General features: G+C 39.9%; 1 protein-coding gene across 5 annotated transcripts in view; it reads left to right on the top strand.

Moving 5' to 3' along the window:
• Positions 1–27,061, top strand: part of klhl29 (kelch like family member 29) — a 409,579-nt gene that overhangs the window by 229,093 nt on the left and 153,425 nt on the right. For all 5 annotated transcript variants that reach the window (XM_080192214.1, XM_080192217.1, XM_080192213.1 and 2 more), the window contains one exon: positions 24,282–24,803. In XM_080192214.1, coding sequence (XP_080048340.1) covers positions 24,282–24,803 — 522 coding nt within the window. The remainder of the gene's footprint in view (positions 1–24,281; positions 24,804–27,061) is intronic.

Raw genomic sequence — 27,061 nt, 5'->3', positions numbered from 1 at the left:
CAACTCCACAATTTATGGCTGCCAGACAGTAAACACGCAATGTGCTTAGGAGTTCACAATGGTTTTTCAATGCAATTCATGAGAAATCAGCCAAAGCAGCACAAAGGACTATGGGATCTGAAGTGCAAATTATATCAGTGCAGGTCATTAAAACTTAGAAACATCAGAGATGAAAACTGGAATCAGCTATTCAGCCTCTCAAGCCTGCTCCAACTTTCAAATAGATCATGACTAATTTAACTCTGAGATTTTCCTGCAAAACCCTGTATATCCTTGATATCTTTAATTTGTAGAAAACTATCAATCTGTCTTGAACACATTCAATGACTGAGCCTCTGCAGATCTCTGGGGTAGAGAATTCCAAAGATTTGCCACCCTCTGGATGGAATTTTACACTTTGTGCACAGAGTGCTAGCTGAGGCTAGAAAACCAACGGCCAAATTTTCTCTCCAGATGTTATGACACTCCGTGCATCAGAAATCTGGAGGCATGGATCTGATGGAGCCAGCATCCACAGAGATTTTAAAGTATGCTCCGACCTGCACTGAAAAGAAACCTCCCCTCCCCCAGAAGCACAGGGAAAAGACACGACACACAGCACACCACACCACATATACCCTGCCCCCGGAAGTGCCATCCTGACAGTGCCAGAGTAAGAGGGGCAGTATCAGGACATCGCCCAGGCATAACCACCTCCCCCCAGGGTCTATACTTGGTGCTCCTGGGAGTTTTCCCTCTACTTGCTTCACGTTTTTAAAACGTAGTTGTAAACCACGCAGACATGACGTCACGTCAGCAAGGGGGGAATTCTGTATGTGGGGGGAACAAATGATATTTGACTATATTCAAATTTATTGAAATGTATTTAAATGAGTTTCCCACTTATTACCTCACAAGCAAGAGGTGGGGAAAATCCAAAAACAAGATCTTGCAAGATTTTGTGCCCAAATTGTCAATTGCATCCCCAGCGAACACTTGCACAAAATCGCTCCCTCCTGAATGAAGAACTTCCTCCTCATCTCAGTCCTAAAAATGGCCTATCCTTCATTCTGAGACTGTGTGGGATTTTCCAACCACATGCGCCCAGGACCGGAAATTCTCGCCCGGCATCAATGGACTTAAAATGATGCGCCAAATTTTCTGACCTGCTCCTTATGATTTGCATATTGAGCAGAATCAGAAAATCTTGCCCTGTGATCCTTGGTTCTAGATCATCCCACACCCACCCGAGCCAGGGTAAAATTCGAGTTCCTGCCATCCTTTGTGCTGGGTTTTAAACACATTGCTCTAGAAGCTGGCTTCCATAAAATCAGTCAGGTTGTCAGATCAAATTAATCATAAAATGAGTTTTCACTAATTGCACCCAGTTCAGACCTTCCAGGAGATTTAAAAAATTAAACTGTATTTTCAGATACAAAGATATTAATTGAAATCTTTCCTTTGCTTACCTGTACTTTTTTAACTTGGGAAGAAACTTACTACTGTATACGTATATAAAAAGTAAATGGTTCTTTACAGTTTTTTAAGTGGTTCCCAGTTATCTACAGTAAGGTTATTCACAGATGGTTGGTTAGACATTATGTCTAAAAGTGCCGCTTTTCTTTCGGTAAACCCTGTTATCAGCTCTATTGATAAATTTGGGCCACATTACTGTCCTCTGAAATGTCAGAGAATATTTTTAATGCAGATTTCCATTTTAAAAGATCGTATTCTAAAAACACTGCCCAGTTGCACTGTTTGAAGGTGGATTTTATGATTGCGATATGGAAATTATGCCAAAAGGCAAAATTCCAGTCTCCTGCATTTATATCACACTCAGAATGTAACGAAACATCCTAACCCTCTGGACAGATATGGAACTGGGCCTTGAGCAGTAATGGGTGAAAAGTTGGATGGGGCACTATGCTCATATCCTGGGCAAAGAGGCGGGCTCTGAGAGAAGGAAAGATAGATGACCCAAATGAGCGTGTGTTTAGGCAAACTAGTCTAGAGTTTAGTGCTGAAATAGTCATGGCTGAGCAACTGAAGGTGAAGTAAAGTGGTAAAGCAAAGCAGAACAGATTTGAAAAGTAAAGGCATTTAAGTCTGGAGGTGGGTGGGAAAAGCCTTGGGACTTCTGCAAGAATTTTGGCATACAAATTGGGAAATGGTGAGTCAGTGGTTGGCAAGGGTGGGAATGGTGAGGAAGCAAGACATACACTGGAGTAAGTTAGAGTTGTGGTCAAGTTGCAGTTCAACAAGGCCAACAATAGAAGATGCAGAAGAAATTGCATTCAATCTTTCTGAATGCTACACCCCTCTAGGAAAGTTCTGGAGCAAAAAAACCTCAAGGAAACAGCGCAGATGTCCTTCATGTGCAAAAAATGAAAAATAATATCAGCAGTTTTGAAAGAAAAAGCACAATGTAGTCTATATCCTCAGGATGTTCCAAACTGCTTTGCAGCTAATAAATTACTTTTGAAGTAGAGCCACTACTGTATTGTAGGCAAACACATCAGGCATTGTGAGCACAGCGAAATCACACGCTTACTTTTTCTTTGTGGCATTTGAGATTTCAGCCAGCAAAAATATTTTTGGTGGTAGGATCTGAGGATTTCTTGCCTGCTTCAAAACATTCTTGATGTCGCTATTTACAGCAATGCGTTGAAAATGAAATTCAACTTAATATTGTTTTTTCAGGTATAAATGGCATTTGTTCCTGTATGTTTTGAATGGTGTACCCCTGCACCCAATCAAAACGAACCAGTCACAGCACCAGAAGTTGGCAACATTTTGAGGCACCCTCCTGAAACAGAAGTGAAGCACCTTGAAAATGAAAAATCAGGTCCTAATGCCTAATGTAGGATGATCCTACCTAAGGACGGACTTGGAGCTAACTGGTCATCAGAGATGGCCTACATTTTCAGGTCTGTCTGATCAGGATAGCCAATTTTCATCTGCAACTCACCTATTTCAACCAAATGAAGCTATGCTCACGATCTGAGCATCTTGTTGCCATTGGTGTACATTCACCTATTTGGTGAAGGGAACCGACATGTGTTGAACTTGTCCTCATTGTCACACGCACATTCAAGAGGATCCTTTTAAATTTAATTCTGGACAAGTCCTCAGAAAAGAGGGAATCAAATAAAGTTCCTGTTTTCTAATTCTTTCCACACTGTGTTAGTCACACACACATGAAATGAGCATCAAAAGATTCTTGTTCAATGAGAAGGAATGTTTTAAAACTTCACTGCCCATTTATTTTTGCTATCTTTCCATTTCATGCAACGAGAATTGTTTTCAGTGCTGCCATTACAGAGGGCACCATATCAAGTGTACCAAAGATTAAGAGGCCACCAGGGACAGACACCATTTTGTGATAACGATATCCACAATCCCATACTAATTGGCTGAGGAAAAACTGCTTGCACAGTCTGAGTTAGTAAGGTGACAATTACAGAGCAGTGGCAAATTTGAAGATAGGATAAGACCATCAGTGGCAGAAAATATCATCAAAATGTCACCGCCCTGAAATCAGTATCAGTATCTTTGCCTCCAAGCTACCATTGGGCCATTTGCAGAATCAGCACGTTATTTACAGTTATATCCAGCACTGTAATATTGCAGTGTTCAGCAAGATGAACATTCGCCTTTGCCTTCCCAGAGAATAACAACAACAGCATTTGGAGCTGCTCACCCTGTCCATATGGTAGGATATTTCTAACTTGGTTTATTGATAGAACCAAAATGGGATCTGACCCCTCGGATGTAATAACAAATGGGGTTTCTACGTCAAAGGTATGCAATTAATCATTGAGCAGCAATACGATGTTATCCAGGTCTGTATGCATTTCTCAAGTAGCAGTTCAATGTGTTCATTTTAAAATATTAATCAGTCACAGGGTTTATTTGAAGGTGACAACTGCAATTAGCTCTCAGGACCAAAGCCACATACTACAATCATGGCTAATAATAGTCAAACAGCAGCCAAAAACAATGCAAAGTACAGTTAGCATGAGCTAAAAGCAAATTATTGCAGATGCTGGAATCTGAAATCAAAAGAGAAAAAGCTGGAAAAACTCAGCAGATCTGGCAACATCTGTAAGAAGAGAAAGAGCTGATGTTTCGAGTTCACAAGACCTTTGACAAAGCTCTAGTTTTGACAAAGGGTCATCTGGACTACAAATGTCAGCTCTTTTCACTCCTTACAGATGCTGCCAAACCTGCTGAGATTTTCCAGCGTTTTCACAGTTAGAATGAGATTTGTGCAACTATCAGGGTCAATTTAGAACATTTGGCATCTTGAAGCTGTGTTTCAGATGCATCAGCAGACACATGAACATTCCAGCACTCGCAGTGCTCCAGAGATCATAGCCATCTGCACACCGTGCAATTTTGTAATACCAAGAGATCTAACTGCAATTACAGCCAAGGCATGATGTAGATGTTCTCCAGGAGAATGTTGCTGCACAATTAGCTCGCAGGCAGCAAGATCAGTGTAGCAGAGATTCATACCCAGAACATTCAGCTAAATGCCAAAACTTCTCTTAAGGAAAATGATAGAAAGAAGGTGACTCTAAGAACATTCTATAAATCTGCTGCAGATTCTCAACTGTATCAATTTTTCATTTTTTTTGCTGTGTTGCTACCTCTTCTACATAAATGAAAGCCTGTTTTTGGGCCAACTTCAAGCACAGTTCTTGGTATGAAATTTCAGTGATATTAATGTATTTTTCTGATAGTATATTTCAGCATTTGCTCTTGTTGCTTGTGAATTGGATATGATTTCTAACTTTCAAGCTGACTGTGGGATTTTAATGAAAGATGCTTTCGGTTTAGATAGCTTTGTGGATCCCTTGGAAGGTTTCTGAAATCGCTACAACTGATTCAGCCTCGTACAATTGCTGTGTTTGTTCAGAATGCTGAACCATCAGCTTGATGGTGGACTCATTTAGTTTCATTTTGTATAAGCTCTTTTATGTGTTGATGAATTGTGGATCGCAGCTGGATGTTTTTCTTTCCAATATATAATGTGCAATTTAAGCACATGAATTGCATGAAAGTTATAAAACAAGGTTTGTTTATTCCACTAGCATCAAAGTGAGATCAATCCTCAAGGGAAAGCGTAACTCCATGAAACAAATTATTGACCAAGAATATTCCGTGCTGATATTCTATACCTCAATCTAATCGAGGCCTTGGCTCTTCAATGCAATCCTATATGAACTTATTCTGCTTCCCAGCTCCTGGCTGCAATCTTCTTCTCTCACACTCTTTCCCTTGAGGGCCCCTCAGACTTAAGTGTCCTACCACTTGGTTTGACTAGGATTCCAATTCCCTTCCTAGCTCCTGAACCATCCTTGGGAACTGAAGTTGCCCTAGGCTTCTGCCACATTGCCACTTACAAGCCCTGGATTAGTCCTTGCTGCTTTGTCCTTCACCTCTTGGCAACTGGCTCCACCCCGCAGCTTGTCAAAAACACTGCTCCCTGCAGGGAGAGGCCCACTGGGGCTAACCAGTTCCCCTGCTTGGTGCTCCCTCAACTTCTCCACCTGCTACTGGAGTTTCCAGCCCTCCACCTCCCACTTAGACAGTTAACACACCAGAAAGCTAAAGGCAGTTTCCATGATTATAGCTCACGGCAACAGGAGCACATAGTTCAAAAATAAATTTAATAGCTGTCAGTTGCAAGTATGAATGCAATTCAGATTGGTATAGTTCCTTGTATGTACGTAAATAATTTCTATAAATCACGTTTGGTAGCAATTTTGCCCATCAGGACATTATATGTAGCAATAACAAATGTTAAAAGCTTATTTATTAGTGTCATTTTAATGGCTTTCATTAACATTGCAATGAAGTTACTGTGAAAATTCCCAAGTCACCACACTCCGGCGCCTGTTCGGGTACACTGAGGGAGAATTTAGCATGGCCAATGCACCTAAGCAACACTTCTTCCAGACTGTGGGAGGAAATCAAAGCATCTGGAGGAAACCCACACAAACACAGGGAAAACATGCAGTGACAGTGACCCAAGCTGGGAAGTGAACCCAAGTCCCTGGCGCTGTAAAGCAGCAGTGCCACTAATGTGGTGATGCAGTTTTCAGGAGTCCCTCCGAATAGTGTCCTAGGCCCAACTTTCTTCAGCTGCTTCATCAATGACCTTTTCTCCACCACAAGGTCAGAAGTGGGGTTGTTTACTGATTGCACAATTGCTGACACCATTTGTGATTCTCAGATACTGAAGCAGGACCTGCACAATAATCAGGTTTGGCCTGATGAGTCATAAATAAAATGCATGCCATACAAGTGCCATGCAATGGGCATCTGCAACAAGAGTGATTCTAACCACCACACCTAGGCAATTAATGGTATTACCGTTGCTCAATCCTCCCTATCCATACCATTGATCGGAAACTGAACTTGATCAACCATGTAAATACTCTGACTAAAATAGCAGGTAAGAGAATAGGAATTTTCTGGAGAGTAATTCACCCCCTGACTTCCCAAAGCCTGTCCACTATCTATAAGGCACTGTTCAGGAGTGTGATGGAATGCTCTCCATATGCCTGAATAAGGACAACTCCAATAATACTCAAGAAGCTCAGCACTATCCATGACAAAGCAGCCCACTTTATTGGTACTCCATCAACCATCTTGAACATCTCTTCCTCCACCACCAATTCACAGCAGCAGCACCACGTACCATCCAAGATGCACTGCAGTAATTCAAAGCTAGTTCAAGTGTACCTTCCAAACACTCAACTTGTATCATCTAGAATAACGAGGGCTGTAGATACGCCATCCTGATTTGAAACAATGTCAACATTCCTTAGATCAAAATCCTGAAATGCTCTTCCTAATAGCACAGTGAATGTACCCTACAACACTTGGACTTTTGCAGATAAAGAGGGCAGCTCACCAGTACCACCTTCAGGGTAATTAGGGATTTACAATAAATGCTGGCCTAACCAGCAATGCCCACATCCTGTGAATGAATACACTTTTAAAAAGTTTTAGGGCAATTAAATTATATTGTTTGACCCTGCTCACCCAACCATACCCCAAAACCAAAATGCTGCATTCAACAAGAACTGATTTTTGGATAGTATCTTCCATGCTGTTATATCCTCCTTGTTTCTCTCCTTGCCCCTATCCCTTTCTCTTCAACCTTTTCTTTAATTCCATGTTTGGAATTTAAATATGAATATTCAAAATCACTCTTTAATGAGTTAGCAAAGTCATTGCTGCTTTGAAAGTAGTTATCTTTGTTCAAATACAGTGTATCCACTGCGTAACCAAACAGCCTTTGGTGTTGATAGTGGCTCTGATGTGTCAGTTGACTGTTTTGAGAAGGGCAGTCCTGGTGGCACTTATACTTAAGTGTATACATGATATATCTGATTTTTTAGTGACTTCTTCATATTCGCAGTTTTGTTACAGCTTCTATGCATAAACTCCATAAAGTTGTGTTTTTTCGACTGTGTATCATTAGTGTTGCCTAATGTTCACAATTTAATTAGAATGCCAAGAAATTACATGGGATACCCACGAGATCTTCCCATTACCTCAGCACTGCTGCCTCACAACACTAGGGACCTGGGTTCAATTCCCAGCTTGGATCACTGTCTGTGTGGAGTTTGCACGTTCTTCCTGTGTCTCTGTGGGTTTCCTCCGTGTGTTCCAATTTCCTTCCATAGTCCAAAAGATATGCTGGTTAGATGCATTGGCCATGATAAATTCTCCCTCTGTGTACCTGAACAGGCTCTGGAGTATGGTGACGAGGGGATTTTCACAGTAACTTAATTGCACTGTTAATGTAAGCCTACTTGTGACTAATAAACTAACTTTAAGAGGTGAGGTGCTGCACTCTGCACTGATACAGAGAGAAAAAGATTGACGAAAACGAATGTCGGCCCCTCACGTTCAGAAACAGGAGAATTCATAACGGGGAATAAAGAAATGGCTTTGGAATTAAATTCATACTTTACTTCAGTCTTCACAAAGGAAGACATGAATAATGTGTCAAAAGTTCTGAGAGAAATGAGTTTTAGTGAAAAGCTGAAGGAAATCCGCATTAGTAGAGAAATGGTTTTTGAGGAAATTGATGGGATTGAAGGTGAATAAATCTCCAGGTCCCGATAATCTTCATTCCAGAGTACTTAAAGAAGTGGGCCTAGAAATAGTAGATCTATTACTGGTCATTTTCCAAAATTCTTTGGACTCTGGACTGGTTCCTACAGATTGGAGGGTAGCTAATGTAAGCCCGCTATTCAAGAAGGGAAGTAGAGAGAAAACAAGGAACTGTAGACCAGAGAGCCTGACATCAGAATTGGGGAAGTTGCTAGAGTCCATTGTCAAGGATTTCATAACTTGGCATTTGGTAGGTAGTGGTATAATCAGACAAAGTCAGCGTGGACTTACAAAAGGGAAATCATGCTTGACAAATCTATGGAATTCGAGGGTGTACCCAGTAAAGTTGACTCGAGAACTGGTGGATGTGGTTTATTTAGACTTTAAGAAGGCTTTTGATATGGTCTAACATAACAGACTATATGTAAAGTTGAAGCACATGGGGTTGCAGCTGATGTCTCGAGATAGATAGGAAGCAAAGCATTAGCATGAATACATCTTTTTCTGATTGGCAGTGTCTATTGAGGTTCTACAGGGATCTGAGCTGGGACCTCAATTATTTCCATTATATGTTAATGATCTGGATGAGCGAACTGAATGAATTGTCTCCAGATTTGCAGATGATACAAAGTTGGGTGGGAAGTGAGCTGTGAGGAGGATTCAGTGATAATTCAGCATGATTTGGACAGGCTAAGTGTGTAGGCACATGCATGGCAGATGCGGTATAATGTGGATAAATGTGAGATTATCCACTTTGGTAGCAATAATAGAAAGACAGATTATTATTGGAATGTGTGTAAATTGAGAGAGGTGAATGCTCAGTGAGATCTTAATGTCCTCGTGCATCAGTTGCTGAAAGTAAGCATGCAGTTACAAAAGGCAGTAAAGAAGGCAAATGGTATGTTGGCCGCCATAGCGAGAGGATTTTGGTATCGGGATAGGGATGATTTGCTGCAATTACATAGGGCATTGCTGAGACCACATCTGGAGTATTGTGTGCAGTTTTGGCACCCTTGCCTGAGGAAGGATGTCTTTGTTATAAAGGGAGTACAGCAAAAGCTTGCCAGACTGATTCCTGGAATAGTACGTCTAAGTCAGTTAGGATTATACTCACTGGAGTTTAGAAGGGTGAAAGGGGGTCTCATAGAAACTTAAAATTCAAACAGGGTTAGACAGGATAGATTCAGAAAGATTGTTCCCAATGATGAGGAAGCCCAGAACTATGGGTCATAGTTTGATGAGAAGGGGTAAACCTTTTAGAACTGAGGTGAGGAGAAATTTCTTCACCCAGATAGTGGTGAATGTGTGGAATTCACTGCCATAGAATGTAGTTGAGCCCTAAATGTTGTCTGATTTCAAGAGGAAATTAGATATAGCCCTTGGGGCTCAAGGGATGTGGGGGGCATTAGGATATTGAATTTGATGATCAGAATGAATGGCAGAGCAGGCTTGAAGGGCCAAATAGCTTACTCCTGTTTCTAGTTTCCACATAAAATCCTAACGCTGTTAGAATGATGCACAACACAAAAGGATTGACAAAATATTAAAAGTATAATTAGCTGAACTTGAACTTCACAAAAATTGTATTTCCTGTTTACAGGGAATAAAAAAATGTAATTCATAACTTCTCTTTCTGTGGTTTACAGACAGAGGCTTTGATAAAATGAAGAGAACATTTGGCCTGTTAAATTACTAAAATTTATGATATAAAAACAGAAAATGCTGGGAAAATTCAGAAGGCCAAGCAGCATCTGTAGAGAGAGAAACAGAACTAACTTTTCAGATCCACAAGACTCTGGTTCAGAGCCAGGACTTAAGATGTTGTTAGAAGCGCAGTGGTATTTTAAGCTCTGACCAAGGTGCCTCACACAGCAAGAGGACATGCCCGCACAAATTTCACTGGTTTGCTGGAGCATGGTATGATGAACCTGTAAGAGTAACTCAGAAGAATCATAGAATCCCAACAGGTCAGAAGGAGACCATTTGGCCCATCAAGTCTACACCAACCACAATCCCTACCCAGGCCCTGTTCCTGAGATCCTCATTTACCCTGCTAATCCCGTGACATTAAGGTCAATTTAACATGGCCAGTCAACATAACCCACACAGCTTTGGGCTGTTGGAGGAAACCAGAGCACCTGGAGGAAACTCACACAGACATGGGGAGAATGTGCAAACTCCATACACAATGACCTGAGGCCAGAATTGAACCCAAGTCCCTGGCACTGAGGCAGCAGTACTAACCACTGTGCCACCATGCTGCCTAAGAAACCCCCTCCCAGGCATCTCCCCTGCAGCATGAGCTGCAATTTTACTTCAATTTTTATTCCATGAGTAGCCATCTGAGTGGCATAAACACTGATTTGGTTTCAACAACTGAGACTACAATGGGTCGCACTTGTTCTTTCACAAACTTCATTCCAGAGTTGTACCAAGAGCTATACTGAGGCAAAGATAAACTGGTTAGATCTGCATATCTCCGCAGAGATGGCATATGGGGCTCCCTATTTCTCTGAATTTCCAGGTTTTATATGAGGAAGATAAGATGTAAAGTTAGAGTCAGAGGATGGTAAAGAAGACCAATGGACTGTTGCCCAAGTCTGGAGACAGGTGAGGAGAGTGCAGGAAGTCCAGAAGCTACTTAAAGGGCGGAGTGTTAGAGGATACATCAAGTGGTATTTAAACAGGAGTGAAGATTCAGATATGCAGAATCAGTTACAGGAAATAAAAAACAATGGTGAAGTAGGAGGTCACTATAAGATCCAAAGCAACGAGAAAATCACACCCCACACACGCTCAATCAGCACTTAACAGCAGCATTGAGAAAAGGACTTTAAGATGATCAAAGTCACTTTAACATTTAAGCAAATGTGCAGCTGATAAGAGGACAAGCAGTTACATTGTGCAGAGCAGGCGTCATCCTGTATCATCAGGTGCAGAAAGCTTAGGCAATATCCACAAAGGTGAGGAATTTAGAAGCCAAATTTGGGAAGAGATCCAGAGGTCAGAGCAGGAGAGTTCAAGCTAACAGTCAGTGCAGATTAAACTGGCAGTTAACCTGCAGTTAATGTTAGGATGCACCCATCATTAGAGGCAGGGGAAATTAAATAGTGGAACAGAGGTGACTGGGGGAGAATAGGCTAAGGATGGCAGCAGATGGCCAAGGATAGAAATGTACAGTAAAGGGCTCCCTATGGAGCTAACCAACCATAAGCTATTTCTCCTCTTCTTGGTCTCCTGCCCAACCCCCAACAACAACCTGCCATTATGGGTGCAACATTTTAGCCCCTGTATCAGATCTTATTCTAGTCGTAATCCAAACAGGAGTTGAATTCCAGAGCTGAGCTGAGGTGAGATTGACAGCCCTTAATATCAAGGCAGCATTGAACTGATTGTGGTATCAAAAACCCCTTGTAAAATTGAATTGAGTGAGAATCATGAACAATCTCCACTTGCTGGAGTCATACCTAGCACAAATGATGATCATTGGGAAGATGCCATTGTTGGAGGCCATTCATTCCAATCCCATTTCAAGAATTCCAAAAAAAAGGAGATCCTCATGACATTAACCCAGGCCTAACCACTTTCAGCTGCTCCATCAATGACCTTCCCTTTGTCATAAGGGCAGAAGAGGGAATGGTGATTGCTGAGATTTCAGTTTCATTCACAACTCCCCAGAAAATCAAGCAGCATGCACCTACATATAAAATAAAACCTGAAAAACATTCAGGTTTGGATTGATAAGTTGCAAGCAACATTCGCACCACATATATGCCAGACAATGACCATCTCCAAGTAGAGAGAACCTAACCAGTTTCTGATAACATATCAACATCCTGAGTGTGATTATTGCCCTGAAATTTAACTGGATCAACCACATTGTGGCTATTGGAACAGATCAGATGTTGGAATTCTGTGTAAAGTAACTAATCTCCTGATTCCCCCAAAAACTTTCCACTGTCTACAAGGCAAAAGTCAGAAGTGTGCTAGAATAATGCCCACTTGCCTGGATGAGTGTCATTCCAATAACAGTTGAGATGATCTACCCCATTCTGTCCTGGACAGTACAGCAGCCCACTTCATTGGCACCCTCTTTATCACCTTTAAACATTCACTTCCTCACTTGCACATTCTAGGAGCAAATTTTTATAGTTAGCGACAACCGCAAAAAATACAGGATATTAGCACAAGTAAAATGGCAATTAAACCGCCATGGAATTTTACATCATACTTTGGGTAACACCAAAGGAAGCTACCCCCATCCGCAGCTGTAATGGAGGCTCCATTTGTACAGTGCAACATCTCTTCCCAGGATATATAGCCTGGCTGTACCATAACAGGAGTTAAGCGTTGATGCTATAACCCCAAAATAAATTAAATACAAAAAATACGCAAGCCCACAGATTCTAGGTGATTTTTCCTCACCCACTGTGAGGACCTATCAGGCCCTACACATCACCTTCATACTAAACTACCTGCCCACCGCCCTGCAATGGGGCTACTCATTTTAACCATAATTGTAATAAAGAGTACCTGGTGAAAAATTTCACTGCTATGTATACCAGGATTGTAAGAGAAAACGGATTAAAAATCTCACAGCTCTAATACCATGCAAACCACACAACACACTCTTTAAGAGGAAGAAGTACGCTGTAAGATGCATTCCATTAAGCATAAATGAAGGCACCAGGGTATCAGAATACCAGGATTGCAAGTGCAAATTAGCTATCATGTACACTCATGGGATTGCACCTATCAATGTGATAAATCATGTAACAGGATCAATTAAGAGATGGAATTACAGGGGATACATTCAATGATTGAGAACGATTGACAAAGAACTGCAAAATATGACTCTAAACAAGATGGTTGGTGAGATTTCAAGAGTTCAGAATCTCACAGGATTTCCCATATCAATGTGGCAACTCGCGTAACAGAATTAATTAAGAGATAAAATTACGGGATAAGGATGAATGAACGTCCTTGGATTCATCAGAATATCAAGCGAAAATTCACTGGTGTGCTTACTCATAGGATTGCCTCTACCAATGTGATAAATCACTTAACGGGATCAATTAAGAGACGCAATTCCAGGGGATACATTTAAGGATTGATGACCACAAATTGCAGAATGTGATTCTAAACAGGATAATCGGTGGAATTTGTCTCATGGTTCAGTCACAGTATTGTCACCGCCAGTATGAAAAAGCATAGTAATGGATCAACATGAGGAAATAATTCCAGGGGGGCACAGTCCAGTATTAACAAGGAGTTGCGAATCACGGTTCTGAATCATTGCCTTTCACAGGCTCTAAAAAAGCCGAAGCCTCAACAGGATTGTCAAACATCCTAACAACCCTTTGACGATAACCCTCAGGACAGCAGCATAGTGCAGGGAATACTGAATTCCTAAAGTCTTCAAATACTTCTTGACCACATTTGAAGCCTTCACATTTTGCTGCACTGCTGTCTAAAAGTCCTGGAAGAATGAGACTTTTGCACCATCGTAGGGCCAACTTCCACCACGTCTGGCAACTTCCAGATTTCTCTCTGGTGGTCCCTGAGGCAATGGAAATGTATGATAATAGGTGGGGACTTTGGTTGTCCCTGGATCTCAAGGATAGGATATGATGCATCTCTTCAAGTTTGATCTGCCTACTTCATGTCAAGGTTAAAAAAAACTTGACAGCCCAGCCTTCAAAAAATATAACCAGGAGCCTGTCTTCAACTCCCTCTGGAAAACATATCACTCGGATATTCTTTCTCCAGGCCTTGATATTCCAGATCTGCCTGAATATCTGACATACCATGCAGCTGATTCTCGAAGGCTTTCAGCCGAACTTCAAGTGGCACTTCTAAAATTAAGGATTCTCTCTTCTGCTTCACTGAGCCTCCTGCCGGCATTCTGCAGTTTATCCGAGTGAGCGTTAATGTTCTGTGTCAAAACACCAAGTCTGTTGTCCATAACTTTGATAATGCTTGCAATCATTTCCTGCAATGCCTTTGAGAGCACCGGGCCCAGAGCCAGCTCCCCAACCAGGTCACCATGTTGAGGGCCCACCTCCACCCCAGCTGCCTCCCACTGCTCCTTTTTATCAAGGATTTTCCTGACACTCGTTTGCATTCTAGCTTCAATGTCCCACCGCCCCACCACAAGAGCTGTGCCAGAGCTCGCAGAAGTACAACTGTTCCTACGCTCACATTATGTGACTCCCTCCTCCCCCTCAGGGTGAAATGACAATGGAATTGTTCCTACCAATGCGATTCATTCAACTTTGGATGTCGGGAAATATAGAAACAGGATGAAGACGGATGGTGAAGAGGTGGAGCTGCATATTATCATGCAGAAGATAAAGTAGAAAATTGATAGGGAGAAGGGAGTGATTCTTTTGACTCCTCTAATCATCCTTTTGCTGTTACACTTTTACCTCACAGCTTCAGCATTGTTAGCTCAAATATTTTTACATGGTTCTCTTTTTTAAGGCTTAATTTCATTTAAATCTATTTATCCACGTAACTATTTGATGCACCTTCTTTCAGCTTAATGAAATATATATTTATTATGTGCTCTACCCATCACCCATTTCAATTTTTCTCCTTGCTAACCCATTGACTAATTTAATAACTTTGCTGCTTACTTAATTTTTGCCAGATCCCTCCTCATCTTAGTAAGAGCAAAGTGCTGTGGATGCTGGAAATCTGAAATAAAAACAGAAAATGCTGGAAAACTCCAGGCAGTGTGGTAGCATCTGTGGATAGAAAACAAAACAGTAAATGTTTCAAGTCCATAGGCGGTCCTGGTTTTATATGTAAATAAGAGGCCTGATGCCTATTTAAAATGGCCTTGTCAAAATTATTCGGCAATGAGGAGAGCTGCAGCTTTGAAAAACACATCAGAGAAATAGGCATAAGCCTTTTCTGCAAGTTGGAATTAGATTGTGATTAATCAACATCTTAACTCTATTTACCAACCTTTGACCCAAATCACAAGCTACGTTTACCTAAACAAAAAAAAGGCAATGCCAGTCTTGAGAATTTCAGTTCACTTCAGCATCCGCGGTCTTTTGGAGAGAAAGTTCCATGATTCCACTATCTTCTTTATAAAGTTATTCCATGAGCAAGAAGGTGTAAGTAATTGTAATCATTCATGAAAAGATAGGGCACAGAACTGCTTTATATATATATATTCTAATTTTATATGCTCTGCAATATACATTTTAATTAACAGAGTGCAATGTGGTTGTATCAGTGAAGTTTTTTTTTAATTCTCTGGTAGATAAATTGCATCCTTATGCAGCAAAGTGACAATTTGTATAAAGAGAAAAAGTCATCTGAGTTATCATCTGACAATTGACCCCTCATGCAAGAATTAATTTAAAGGCTGCTTACAACTTCAAGGTTTGTTTCCCATAGAATGAACATGTTTCCAGGTGGAAATTTACTTGTGTTAATTAGTTGTGAGCTATTGAAACATTTGAGAGCTTTAGGCCTCTTAATAATTGTAAAAAAAAACTTTGATCTTGTCACCATTCTGTGTTTGCAAAGAAGTGCAATCCTGATTTATTTGTTTACTATTGAGCTGCAGCCTGAGGAAAATTGTTAAAGAAATACTACCTACATTTAGTCATGATCTAACATTACATATTTTCAAAATTAATCGGCTGTTGCAGTCAGACATTTGCTCAAAGAGGGCCAATTAATTCACACCCATGTTTGCTTCCTGACTAATTATGCTATTCCCCTATTAAAGAATTTGAATTTGACACTGAATGTTATTATTGTGCAATCCTTTTATTGCATTTAACCAAAGTTTGAAATGCTAAATGCGGCTTAATTTGGTGAAAGGGCATAAAGGGATGCTAAGTGGATATGGAAGATTGATTCAAACTGCTGATTGCCATAATTTGAACTTGCCTGAAGATTTGGTACCCAAACACTGATTAGACGCAATTTTCATGAAGCCACATATGTTGCATCTATGCATTTCCATCAAAGCTGAAGTGGGATGACTGATGACACAGCGCCAAATCTGAGAATGTTTCAGGGACTGAGTAAGATGGTTCACAGATTTTAGAGATGACACCAAAGATCCTGATGGAGCAGGTCCAGAGGAGGAGCAATGTCCTGTGCCCACAAAGGAGAAGGAGTCTTTTTGCTCTCCTGTCTCACTTTTCCTTGGTGTTAATATGACTGGACTCATGTGCTTCTCTTATTCCTCCTGGAAACCCAAGCAAAATGCCAATGCTTAAACACTGCCTTTCTCCTGGTAGAGTAGCCCAGCATTCACTCAGAGTTCGAAGTATCCCTGAAAGCCTTCTGATGTGTTTTGAAAGTTTTCTTCGAACCTCTAACAGCAAGTGAATGCCACAAGATAATGTATTTTTTTCATGGTCAAAGTCCTCTGCAACAACTTACTTAGTCCCAATTAATTGGTCTTTGTTGGGAGATGGCATTAGGTCAAGCACTCTCCATCAAAATATCAAACAATCTCCTTAATGGATGATAATAGGCAATTTAAGTGACAAATAGTCTCTTAATCCTCAGAGTGGCCATTCCTAGTGTAAGCTTCAACCCCTTTACCAAGATGATATCTTTTGCTACAAATGGGCTAAACCAACATTTCAGCTTAAGATAAAAGCAAATTACTGCAGATGCTGGAGTCTGAAACAAAAGCAGAAAATGCTGAGAAATCTTGGCAAGTCTGACAGTATCTGTGGAGATGAAATATAGCCAACATTTCAAATCTGGTTGACTCTTCGACTGAGATTTTCCTTCTTTTCTGTTTTTACTTCAGCTTAAGACCCTGCCTTGGCCACCTCAGAAGCTTTTGATACCTAAACTATTTGAGAAAAAACTGTCCTGAAGCAGTGGTTACAGACGTTAATAAATTCTATTACTTCCATTATTCCTTTGGGTGGAGATGTAACCTGCATTAAACCTTTACTTCTAATCTTTCTCTACAAATTGTGAAGGAAAGCTCAAGATTTTCATTGACCTCTAGTTACACAAACTGTACCCAAGATGATTTATTACTGCATGACAGGTGTTATTTTGAACAACATTCTCAAAAATGAGGTAGTTCCTACCAAAAAAGAGATGCTTTTCTCGTTATGGCTTAAGCGTATAATCAAACATAGTTTTAATTCATACTTATTTAATCATTAATTATGCAATAATCCCTGAAGCATTCAGCCATGAACAACTTTAACTGTTTTATTATTTCTAGCCACAGTACAAATCCACAAGCCATCCACAGGTTCAAAAAAAGTGTAAGCATTAGGCATAGGAAATTAAAATAAATCCTAATTCTACATATATATGTGTACGTGAATGGGAAACCTACCAGTAAGTGTCTTGTTCAGATTGTTTAAGGCACGGAATGAAATATATTTTACAGTTAAAGTATCAAGTTGGCAATTTCCTAACTGCATAAATGTTTTAAAGTCTGCGGATCAGTTAGCTTTAAAAAATACTTTTCTTATTTAATTTTATGTTAGATTACATTGGTGTCTGAGCAAGTAAATGTAACTCAGTACAAATATCTCGGAGCAGAATTGACAAGTAATAAAACCTCAAAGGATGCCTGGATCAGAATAGAAATGTCAGCTCAATTCTTCAATCACTTGAGGAAAGTTTGGAAATGTTCCAATACTAGTCTGAATTCTGAACTTAGCCTTTGAGGACCCTGAGCTACTCATCAGTCAAAACTTGCATCTTACAGGAAGGCTGCAAAAAAATCTAAAGTTTTAGTTGCACAATCCTCACCAATACTGACAGTACATGCCCAAGAGCAAAACAGAAAAATAATGACTAAACATAATCTGCAGTACCTCCAGGTTAGACAAAAACAATGTTTGGATATGGTTCAGGGATGCCAGGTTTTCATCTGCCCAAGATAGGTTTCTGACAGACACTACAGAGGACATGGGAAGTAATATGAACCCATCTGTGATAGACTGACCATCTGCTGGAAGAATTCATGAAAATTATGCTGCAGGTTACCCAACAGTTTTCTCAAGCATGCTTGTGGCAGGTTAAGTAGTTCAGGGCATCATGGATTTAAATGGTGAACCACTGTTGCATCAATATCAACAATTTCTTGTACGCATATGCAGCACTCCTCTCATTTTATAAACAAAAGCATAATATAGCAGATATTGGACATCTGAAATAAAAATGTAAAATGCTGAAAATACATAATTCGTAAGGCATCAGCTTTGGAGAGAAACAGCGGTAATAGGTCAGATTTGCAATAAAATAAAGCTTTGGTGCAGGTTACATCTCTACCCAAAGGAATACTGGGAGTATTAGCTTTGGGGGCAATTTTCTCCAGATGGCTCCTGTGGTCTGTCTGGTGGATACTTACTGGATGGCATCGGGGTACGAGGGGGCATAGCAGTGGGTATGGGGATTGAAATGGAATGGAGGAGCATGGGTGGCATGTTGGGGGTATGAGGAGCGAAGGCTAGAGCACCTGACAGCTTTTAAAACAACTGGGGCAAAGTCCCATACAACTGAAGCAGGCTTTCTAACTAGCTCGCCTCGGCACTTTCCCATCCCCATGGCCGCCAAGCATCTGCTTCCAGTGTCAGCAGGCCTGAATCAGCACTGTTTCTCCAGAGTGAAAATTGTATCAATTGAGTCCTTTTAACCAAGACAGGAGTGCAAGGTCAGGGCATTTTATCAGATTACTACATTATCAAAGACAACAATTATGTCTTTATAATTTATCAACAAATGAAAGCTATTATAAATAATTTATGAAATCTCATTCATTATTTGAAGGCATTGTTAAGCAAATCTTATCACGTCACATAATATTTAGTTCACACTGATTTATACCAGAAAACACCTGTTCTCTAGCTTAGTTTTTTTTGCATGCATTTATCAGGAGTTTAGTCTATATTTGGTACATTCTTTTATACTTCACCTGACAATCACAACCAGTTCATCCTTGTTTTTGGTGAATATTCTTATTTAGGAAGGAAAAAGCTTATTCCATTCCTTTGAAAAGTATGCTAAATATGCCCAACCTCTCAACATAGCTATCACCCCATGAATCAATCTAATGAATCTTTGCTACACCGTCTCCAATGAAGTATATCCTTAGATATTTTATTACTAATCTGTTTCCTGTTGCTGGCATGAACCAATTTCATTTCCATTATCTTTTTAAAGTGGCTTCTGTTCGTTTTAATTAATAGTTTGGTCACATTATTTCTCAATGTGCTGATTGATTTATATTATGAACTTTGTAACTTTTTTTTCCCTTGTTGAGCATTGCCACCTCATCAAAATCCATCACCCATTCATTTCTCTTGTCCTGAAGGGGAAGCTGATTCAAAGATGTAATTTCTTGAGGACTGGCAGTTGCCCACTTGACATTTGACAACTCAGTATAGACCACAAATTGAGCTTTGCACCCCATAGATTTGCAATGTTTTAGTGTCACACCATGTAATGCAATTACCCACCCAAGCATAGCTTTGTTATACTACCTAATGCCTTGAAAATTAAATTTTATTAGCATTGGGAAGTTTCATTGGCACAATGGCCTCTGGCATTATTGAAGATGAATTTGCAGACCATATACCATATTTTTTTCAACCAGCTTTTATGAATAGGCGCAGAAAGTGTTAGAACATGTGAAATGACTTCTCTTAAATATCTGGCTCCAGGTGAAAAGAATCCACTGAAAATATTTTAGCTTCTGTAATAAATGGCACTTAAAAATGTAATTTGTAGAATAAGATTCTGGTGAGACCATAGGCACATACAGCTGCTCACCATTTTTGTACACAAAAGATTGTAACATTGCATCTTTAACATCATGTGTTGCATCTCAGATGCAACGTGGAGCAGCTTTATTTAAGATGGTCATGAGTGGCTGATGATCTTTTGGATAGTTGCTGGACAATCAAAGGTGATATCAAGAAATTTATGACAGATAAAGACTAAAGCAAAAAGTTCCTTTTCAATCTGGGCATAACGAGTCTCAGTGCAGTGAGGGTACTTTATGCAAAGACTCTGGCAGAACGTTCTGGCATTCTGCATGCAGACTGCGCCAAGCCTGTTGTAGGAGACATCAGCTAATATAAGTATAGGTGCTCGAACATCAAAGTGTTGGGGCACTGATAGGGCTACAAGTGCTTGTTTGAGTCCACTGAAAATCACTGTGTGGCGCTCTTGCCAGCACCATTCTACATCTTGGTGGAGAAGTAGACAAAAAGGTCCAGAATATCAGTGACCTCACTAACACAGGATGAACCTGAAAAGATAGTTTATCATATCAAGGAAGTTCTGTAGGGTGTGCTTGTGTATAGAAATGACCATCTGTCATATAGTAATTTCGGGATCAGCCTTTAGAGCATCATCTATGAGTAAATGGTCCATATAAGGAATCTGGTTGACACTGAATCTGCATTTCACCGGGTTAAGCTTCAACTGTATGGTACTGATTCTGTCGAGGATGAGACGGAGAGGAGGTGTGCATTATGCTTTTGCAAAATACAACCCCAGATCAGGATGTCATCAACAATGACTTCACAAGGTTGGCCTGCAAAGAGTTGCTTCATGCCCAGCTGGAAGACCTCACTGCCAATGGAGATCCCATAGGGCATACGAAGAAAATAATGTCTGCCTAACAGAGACATGGATATGGTTAGTTTTAAGGATTCTTCATTTAATGGGATCAGCCAGAACCCACATATTGCATTGAGGATGCTGATACCATCGCACTTGGCAAGTTTGCAAACACCTGTTTCATTGTCTTTATAGAGTGATGAGGTCTGAGCAGCTCCTTGCTCAAGCGCATTGGGTCAATACATATCCTGACCATGTCATCTTTCTTTACTGCAGCCACCATTGCTGAAACCCATTTTCGTCTATAGGACTTATAACACCACATGTTGTCACCCAGTACAGCTTATTAACTACTTTCTGCTTTATGGCCACTGGTACTAGAAGCACAGATTGTAGGTGATACCCAACCATCTAGTCCCTGTGTTATATACAACTAGTAGCTTACCACTGATGTCACAGTTGAAGAGGTCTTTGTATGCAACTATCTCTGTGGCCTGGTGTTACAGAATACTTTGGAACCAAGTTGAATAAGCCCCAGTGTTATCCTGTTCCAAAGATCTAGTAGTGGGTTTATATTCTGGTCAACTATATAAAACTTGAAACTGCCCTATTTGCAGTGACTACACCATGAGGGCTGATGGTTTGTCAGTCAAAAGCTACATGGTCTGCCTGGGTTCTGGGTTCTGGTACCGCATATGGATTTAGTTCCCGGAACAATTTACTGGACAGTATGTTACATTTTGCTCAATCTTTACCTTCAGTCTTGCATTACTGCAAATCATGTTGAAGGTGGTGAAGGCCTTGCCCTTTTCTATGACAGTGTTGATGCTCTCAATGGAATGTTGTTAGAGGCTTCATAGCTTCGCTGCTTTGGCTAAGTTCCAGTTCATTCACCTTACTGACACTTCTACCCCGAAGGACCAATCAGCTGCCATGTCGCTGATAGCAGAGAGGTCTGCTGTAGTTTCTATCTGCAGTGTTTAGCAAAGTGATTCCATTTCACACATTAGTTGCATATTTTACAATATGCAAAACAAGTTGTTCTGTTCTGAGGATGCAGGCCATTGCAGTTGGATCAGGGTGCACTCTTTACTGAAAATACTTATGTTTCCCGTCTAAAATCTCTGTTTTTTTCCGATTGTTCAACATGCTGGTACTAATGCCTGTTTGTAATGTTAGATCTTTCTCTCATGGCACCTGCTTGTAGACTAAACCAATATGAATTCCACGAACAGTTCAGTCCCTGATTAGTTCATCAGGAAATTTCCAAATACACATTTATTTATCAATATTTTCAGGCTGGCCATGCAACTCATAACTCAGAAGAACCAGGGACAAGAGTAGACAATTTAGCCCCATGAACGTGCTCTGCCATTTAATATGATCATAGCTGATCTCATTTTAGCCTCAACTCTGCTTTCCTGCCCATTTCCTATAGCCTTTCAAACCCTTACTAATTATAAATCTGTCCATCTCATCCTTAAATTTACTCAAATTTCCAGCATCTACCACGCTCTGGGGTAGTGAATTCCACAGACTGTGATGCTACTGTGCCCTTAAAAATGTATTTTTAAATCATGTTCTCTGCAGTTTGTAAGCTGCTTTTTGTTTTCATTCTTGATGACCTGTCTGCTTAGATATCCTTTTATTGCTGTTTAAATGGGGTTCCAAGATTATTTTTAATCTTGGCCTAATGCACTTTCTGGGAGTTTGAGCTTTTGAATTATTGTGGGAAGAGTGATTGCCAGGTCAGGGGGACAGTTTTTTTTTCTCTCCCAAGTGTTCTTACTTCCAATTTTGGTTGCTAGTTAGTTAGAAGGTATTTGAACTTCAGGCTGGGTGCAGTGTTTTCTCTCTCTCTCTCTCTCTCTCTCTCTCTCTCTCCCCCCTGGTGTTTTGGGAAGCTGTTCTGACTTCAAGCTTGTCTGTGTGTGTCGAGACAGTTACAAAATGCAGCAAAGCGTGAGCATAAGAGCTTTCTGTGCTAATCCCAAAAAGAGTGTTTATTTATAGGATTTGTTGGTTGAAACAGTGCAGTTAGCTCATAAGGGTTATACAATATAATGTTTATATGTTTTTGTTTATAATTGGTAAAAGTCATTGCTAATTTTCTTTTTGTATGATAACTGTATTCTTAAACAAACTTTGTTTGCTGAAAGGTCCCAAGTGGGTCATTTGAATAATCCCTGAAGTGAAGCATCTTAAGCTCACCCTAGCCAAATTCAAAGTGCAAAATTTATGATCCAGGCGGACTTCATAAAATCGCTTGGAGTTTCTGACTTGGATTATAACAAGACCCGCGATCCTTTAAGAGAAGTAATTTCTCCTCATCTCTGTTTTAAACATGCCACCTTATCCTAAAACTATAACTTCTTGTCCTGGATTGCCCTACAAGAGCAAACATTCTCACCACATCAACTTTATCAACCCCTCTCGTCATCTTGTACACCGCAATTAGATCTCTCATTCTTCTAAACTCCAGGGAGTATAGGCCTAAACTGCCCAATCTCTTTGATTCTAAAGGCGAGGGATTGTTTTACAATCTAATGAATCTCCTCTGAACCACCTCCAACGCAACTACATCCCTCGTCTAGTAAGTGGGCCAAAACTGTACGCAATAATCTGTAAGATTGTATTGACTCATCCGCTCTTTGGTTTGTCAAACTGAATGCTTGTCTGTCAAGGAATTTTTTTTACCTGAAGACAGATATTCTTGAGCCATTTTGGGATTATTTCAAGGGTCCTATTTTTCCCCCTTTATCTAGAAAACAAAAGACTCAAATTTCTCAGGGCCCACTAAGTTTAATAAGGTATAAGCTTTCTTTGACTTGTCAGACAATGCAGCGCCACAGTAAATATGCCAGTCCTCAAACCTTCTCAACTATCTGTAATGTTTTCATCAAAGACGAACAGGTTGATGTGGTGAAGTTTTTGGGCCATACTGTTAACTCCTGACAACATGTAAACATGTGTGTTCCCAAAACACTGACAATTGGGACTTTTAATGAAGAGTAGTTCATTCACAAGCTCAGCAGCTACTTCATACTCCTACTCTACTCATACTCCCAAGGATAATGACTGCAATTCTGACAGACATCCTCTTTTGTAGCCATGTCAACATAGCATTGACAGCTTGCAACATTCTCTGTTTAATATTTATATTTTTACCATAGATCTATATTTACAAATTTATGACCATCATGTGATCATAGTATTTAACAGCCATTCCCACTCAACATGTCACCAACACTGCATGCACGTACATACATGCATGCACGAACAAGAGCACGCATGCACAAACATGCAATGCATCCACACGCATGCACACACACAGATACTTTCTCTGTCTCTATTTTTTCATCTCATTATAGGATCTGAGGAAGAGTCTGATAAATTATAAGCTTTATTATATAGAAGAGAAACATTAAAAGTTTCGCAAAGAGCTTTTGAAACATCAGGTAATACATATGTGTTTGAAGATTGTTGAGCAGGCACATAGATCCCAGGTAATTGGTATGATCATAAGATTATGTGAACTTTGTAAAGATGGAAATTATTAATTTATTTATTTGTTTAAATTTCAGGTCCAACATCCTGGGTCCCTTCAGTTGCAGCAGTCGGCCAGCCTGCCCTAATACCTCCTACATATGGAATGGCACAGCCACCAGCATTCAATGTTCAAGGTCCAGTGATTGGAGTTACACCCACAATGCCACCTCCAGTTCCCCCTCAACTTCCACTAATGACAGCGCATTATCAAGTACAACATCCTTCACAACCTTTAACCAACATGGTTGTCAATCTGCAGAGTCAGCCTTTGTATACAACTAGTCAGCCGATTACCATGTCCCCTCTCACTGGGGTGGGTCAGGTGACTCAGGCTGTCCCAAGCACAGTAGGGAACGGTCACATGAGTTGTCCCATTCTGCATCCATCTGCTGTGCCCTCAGCAGCTCTTCCTAGTAATGCTCAAGGAGTCAATGAGCAAGTTGTTTCCCATCTTCCTTTAAATCCACCACAAATTGAAGATAACAGAAATGGTGTGCAGATGTTACGGACTGTTGGGATGGGAAAGTACGAGTTTATGGACCCTTGGCATCCAAAAGGTAGGTCCATTAAATGCTTTATTGTCCATTTCAGTATCTATTTATGCTTCCTTAATGCCCTTTTTGACTTGGTAGATCATGGTCTACAGACTTGTAGAAGAAGTTGATAGTTGAGATATTGGGTTTTACGCAACTCTCTACTTACAACTTTTAAACCATTTTTGAGAGAATTCTATTATTCTTTTAAAGCAGTGTTTCGAGAGTAGCCTTAATAAATGTCTCCTAAATACAATGGTTCCTTCCTGTTTCAATTAAATTATTCAGCAGGTATTTGAGATAATTGGCAAGAAGTATCATTTGTGAAATACCAGGGCTTATTACCCAGGAAGGACAATGGTGATATTTTGCAATTTTTAATGAATTGCCTTTGTGGCTGCACAGTTTATTATCCTTAATCATCCTGAGTTGTGTAACTGAAATTCCTGAATAGCGTCAGTGACCTACAAGTGCTTATCTATTACACTATTCACTGCTTATTTAAATATAGAACTTAATTGGTTGCAGGGAAGGCTATTGAGTTCTTCATAATTTGCAGTACGGTCAAGTGTTCATCAAGGAATTGAATCTGAAGCAGCAAGACTTCAATAAAGCAAAATTGTACACTAAATTATAAATCTAGAATGTGACTCTGTATATTCATAAAGAAGGCAGTCAACGGCAAAAAGAATGCATCTGTGAAATAAAAACCACTCTATAGAGGTAGAAAGAATGCTGGAAATCTGAAATTTAAAACAAAATGGTGAAAAGGGTATACAATCAGGCAATCAAAATCTGAAACAGAAAAATAATTTTCTTCAAATCTGGGATGGCAGCTTATCTTACTCTTAAGTTTCTTAAAATGCTGTGCATTTTTGACATTTCCTGTTACTATTGAAACACCCTATTTTGACTTTTGCCGCAAATATTTTCAAGTATTATTCTTGACTGTCCCTTATTCAACTTGTATTAAAAGTCTCATATATATATAGAGAGAGAGAGCAACAAAAGCTTGATTTAAAATAATTGTGTCCTAAAAAAATTTATTTGCATATTTCTACATGCTAATCCATTGCTATATGTAAAATACCACACTTCTGAGTTGAATCGGTTGGAAGCATTTCCTCCATTTATCCGATGGAAAATTAGTTACTTTTGCCGTTCTCATTCATTTATAGGATTAAAAATAAGAGCTGATTTGCATTTATATGGCACTGTTCATAAAAAATTCCCCCAAGGTGATTCAGAAATAAATAAGTGCTGAGCTAAAGAAGGAAATATTAGCAAGAGTGGTTAAGTTTTAGCTGTAGTGGCGAGTTTTGCTGAGGGCTGTAAAGAGAGAAGGAGGGGGGATGCAGGGTTTTAGGAAGGCAAATCTGTGCATGGCTTCTTGGCAGATGCAGACATAACCACAAGCAGGAGGGTAAAGAGAGATATGGAGGCACAAAAGGCTAAATATAGAGAAATGAAGAGTTTGGGAAGGGTTTGAGTAGCTGTAGGTATGCCTGAAGGAGTTTACAGAGATAAGGAGGGAAAAGATAATGAAATAATTCAAAGCTCATGTTGAGATATTATTTTGGGAGTTTAGGTATCTCGGAGACAAGAGAAAGAGTGATGGGTATTTTTTTAAATTTTGTGCAAAATAGAAACTACAGCTCAGTTAGGCTGGAATTAAAATATGATGCAATTAATTGTGGACTGGTATTTGGATAATTTTTGATAGATAGGAATGTGGAGGGGAAGGAGGGAGAATCAAAAAAAAATATATTTTCATCAGTTTTCAGTTTTTAAAACACTTTCTTTCCTTAGTGAAGCAAAACCATAAATCTAATCTTTTCTGATATTCACATAGATGCCGATTGCATTTGAGTGAAATTCTTCTGCTATTAATACTAAGTTTTAAATCAAGCAAACTTATTTTACAAGGAAATTTCACGTTTATTACGTGCATCATGTAATTTGTAGCCTATAAACCACTTGCTGTTGCAATGTTAACTCTGGCAATGCCAAAAGAAATCAGGTGGAATTTTACAAGATTTTTTTGAAGTGTCCAACTAGCGTGAAAAGGGGAGCGATCCTGTTCCAATTTTTGGACTCGTTTTCACTCCCAATCTTATGCAGTCAGTCATTGAAAATATGGGCCAGACCATTTCTAGCCGCTAGAGGCAGTGGGTGGGGCTTAACTTGCTACACAACCTGCAGCTCAGATCGGAGCCACAAACTGCTCATGTGCAGGAAAAACACCAAAAACAGCTGTTCTCCTGACAGATACCACCACCCCT

Source organism: Carcharhinus amblyrhynchos, chromosome 7 (assembly GCF_965287045.1).
Source record: "Carcharhinus amblyrhynchos chromosome 7, sCarAmb.v2.hapA, whole genome shotgun sequence".
In the NCBI taxonomy this organism is placed as follows: domain Eukaryota; kingdom Metazoa; phylum Chordata; class Chondrichthyes; order Carcharhiniformes; family Carcharhinidae; genus Carcharhinus; species Carcharhinus amblyrhynchos.
Note: the sequence above shows the minus strand (reverse complement) of the source record. Positions and strands in the feature narration are given on the sequence as shown.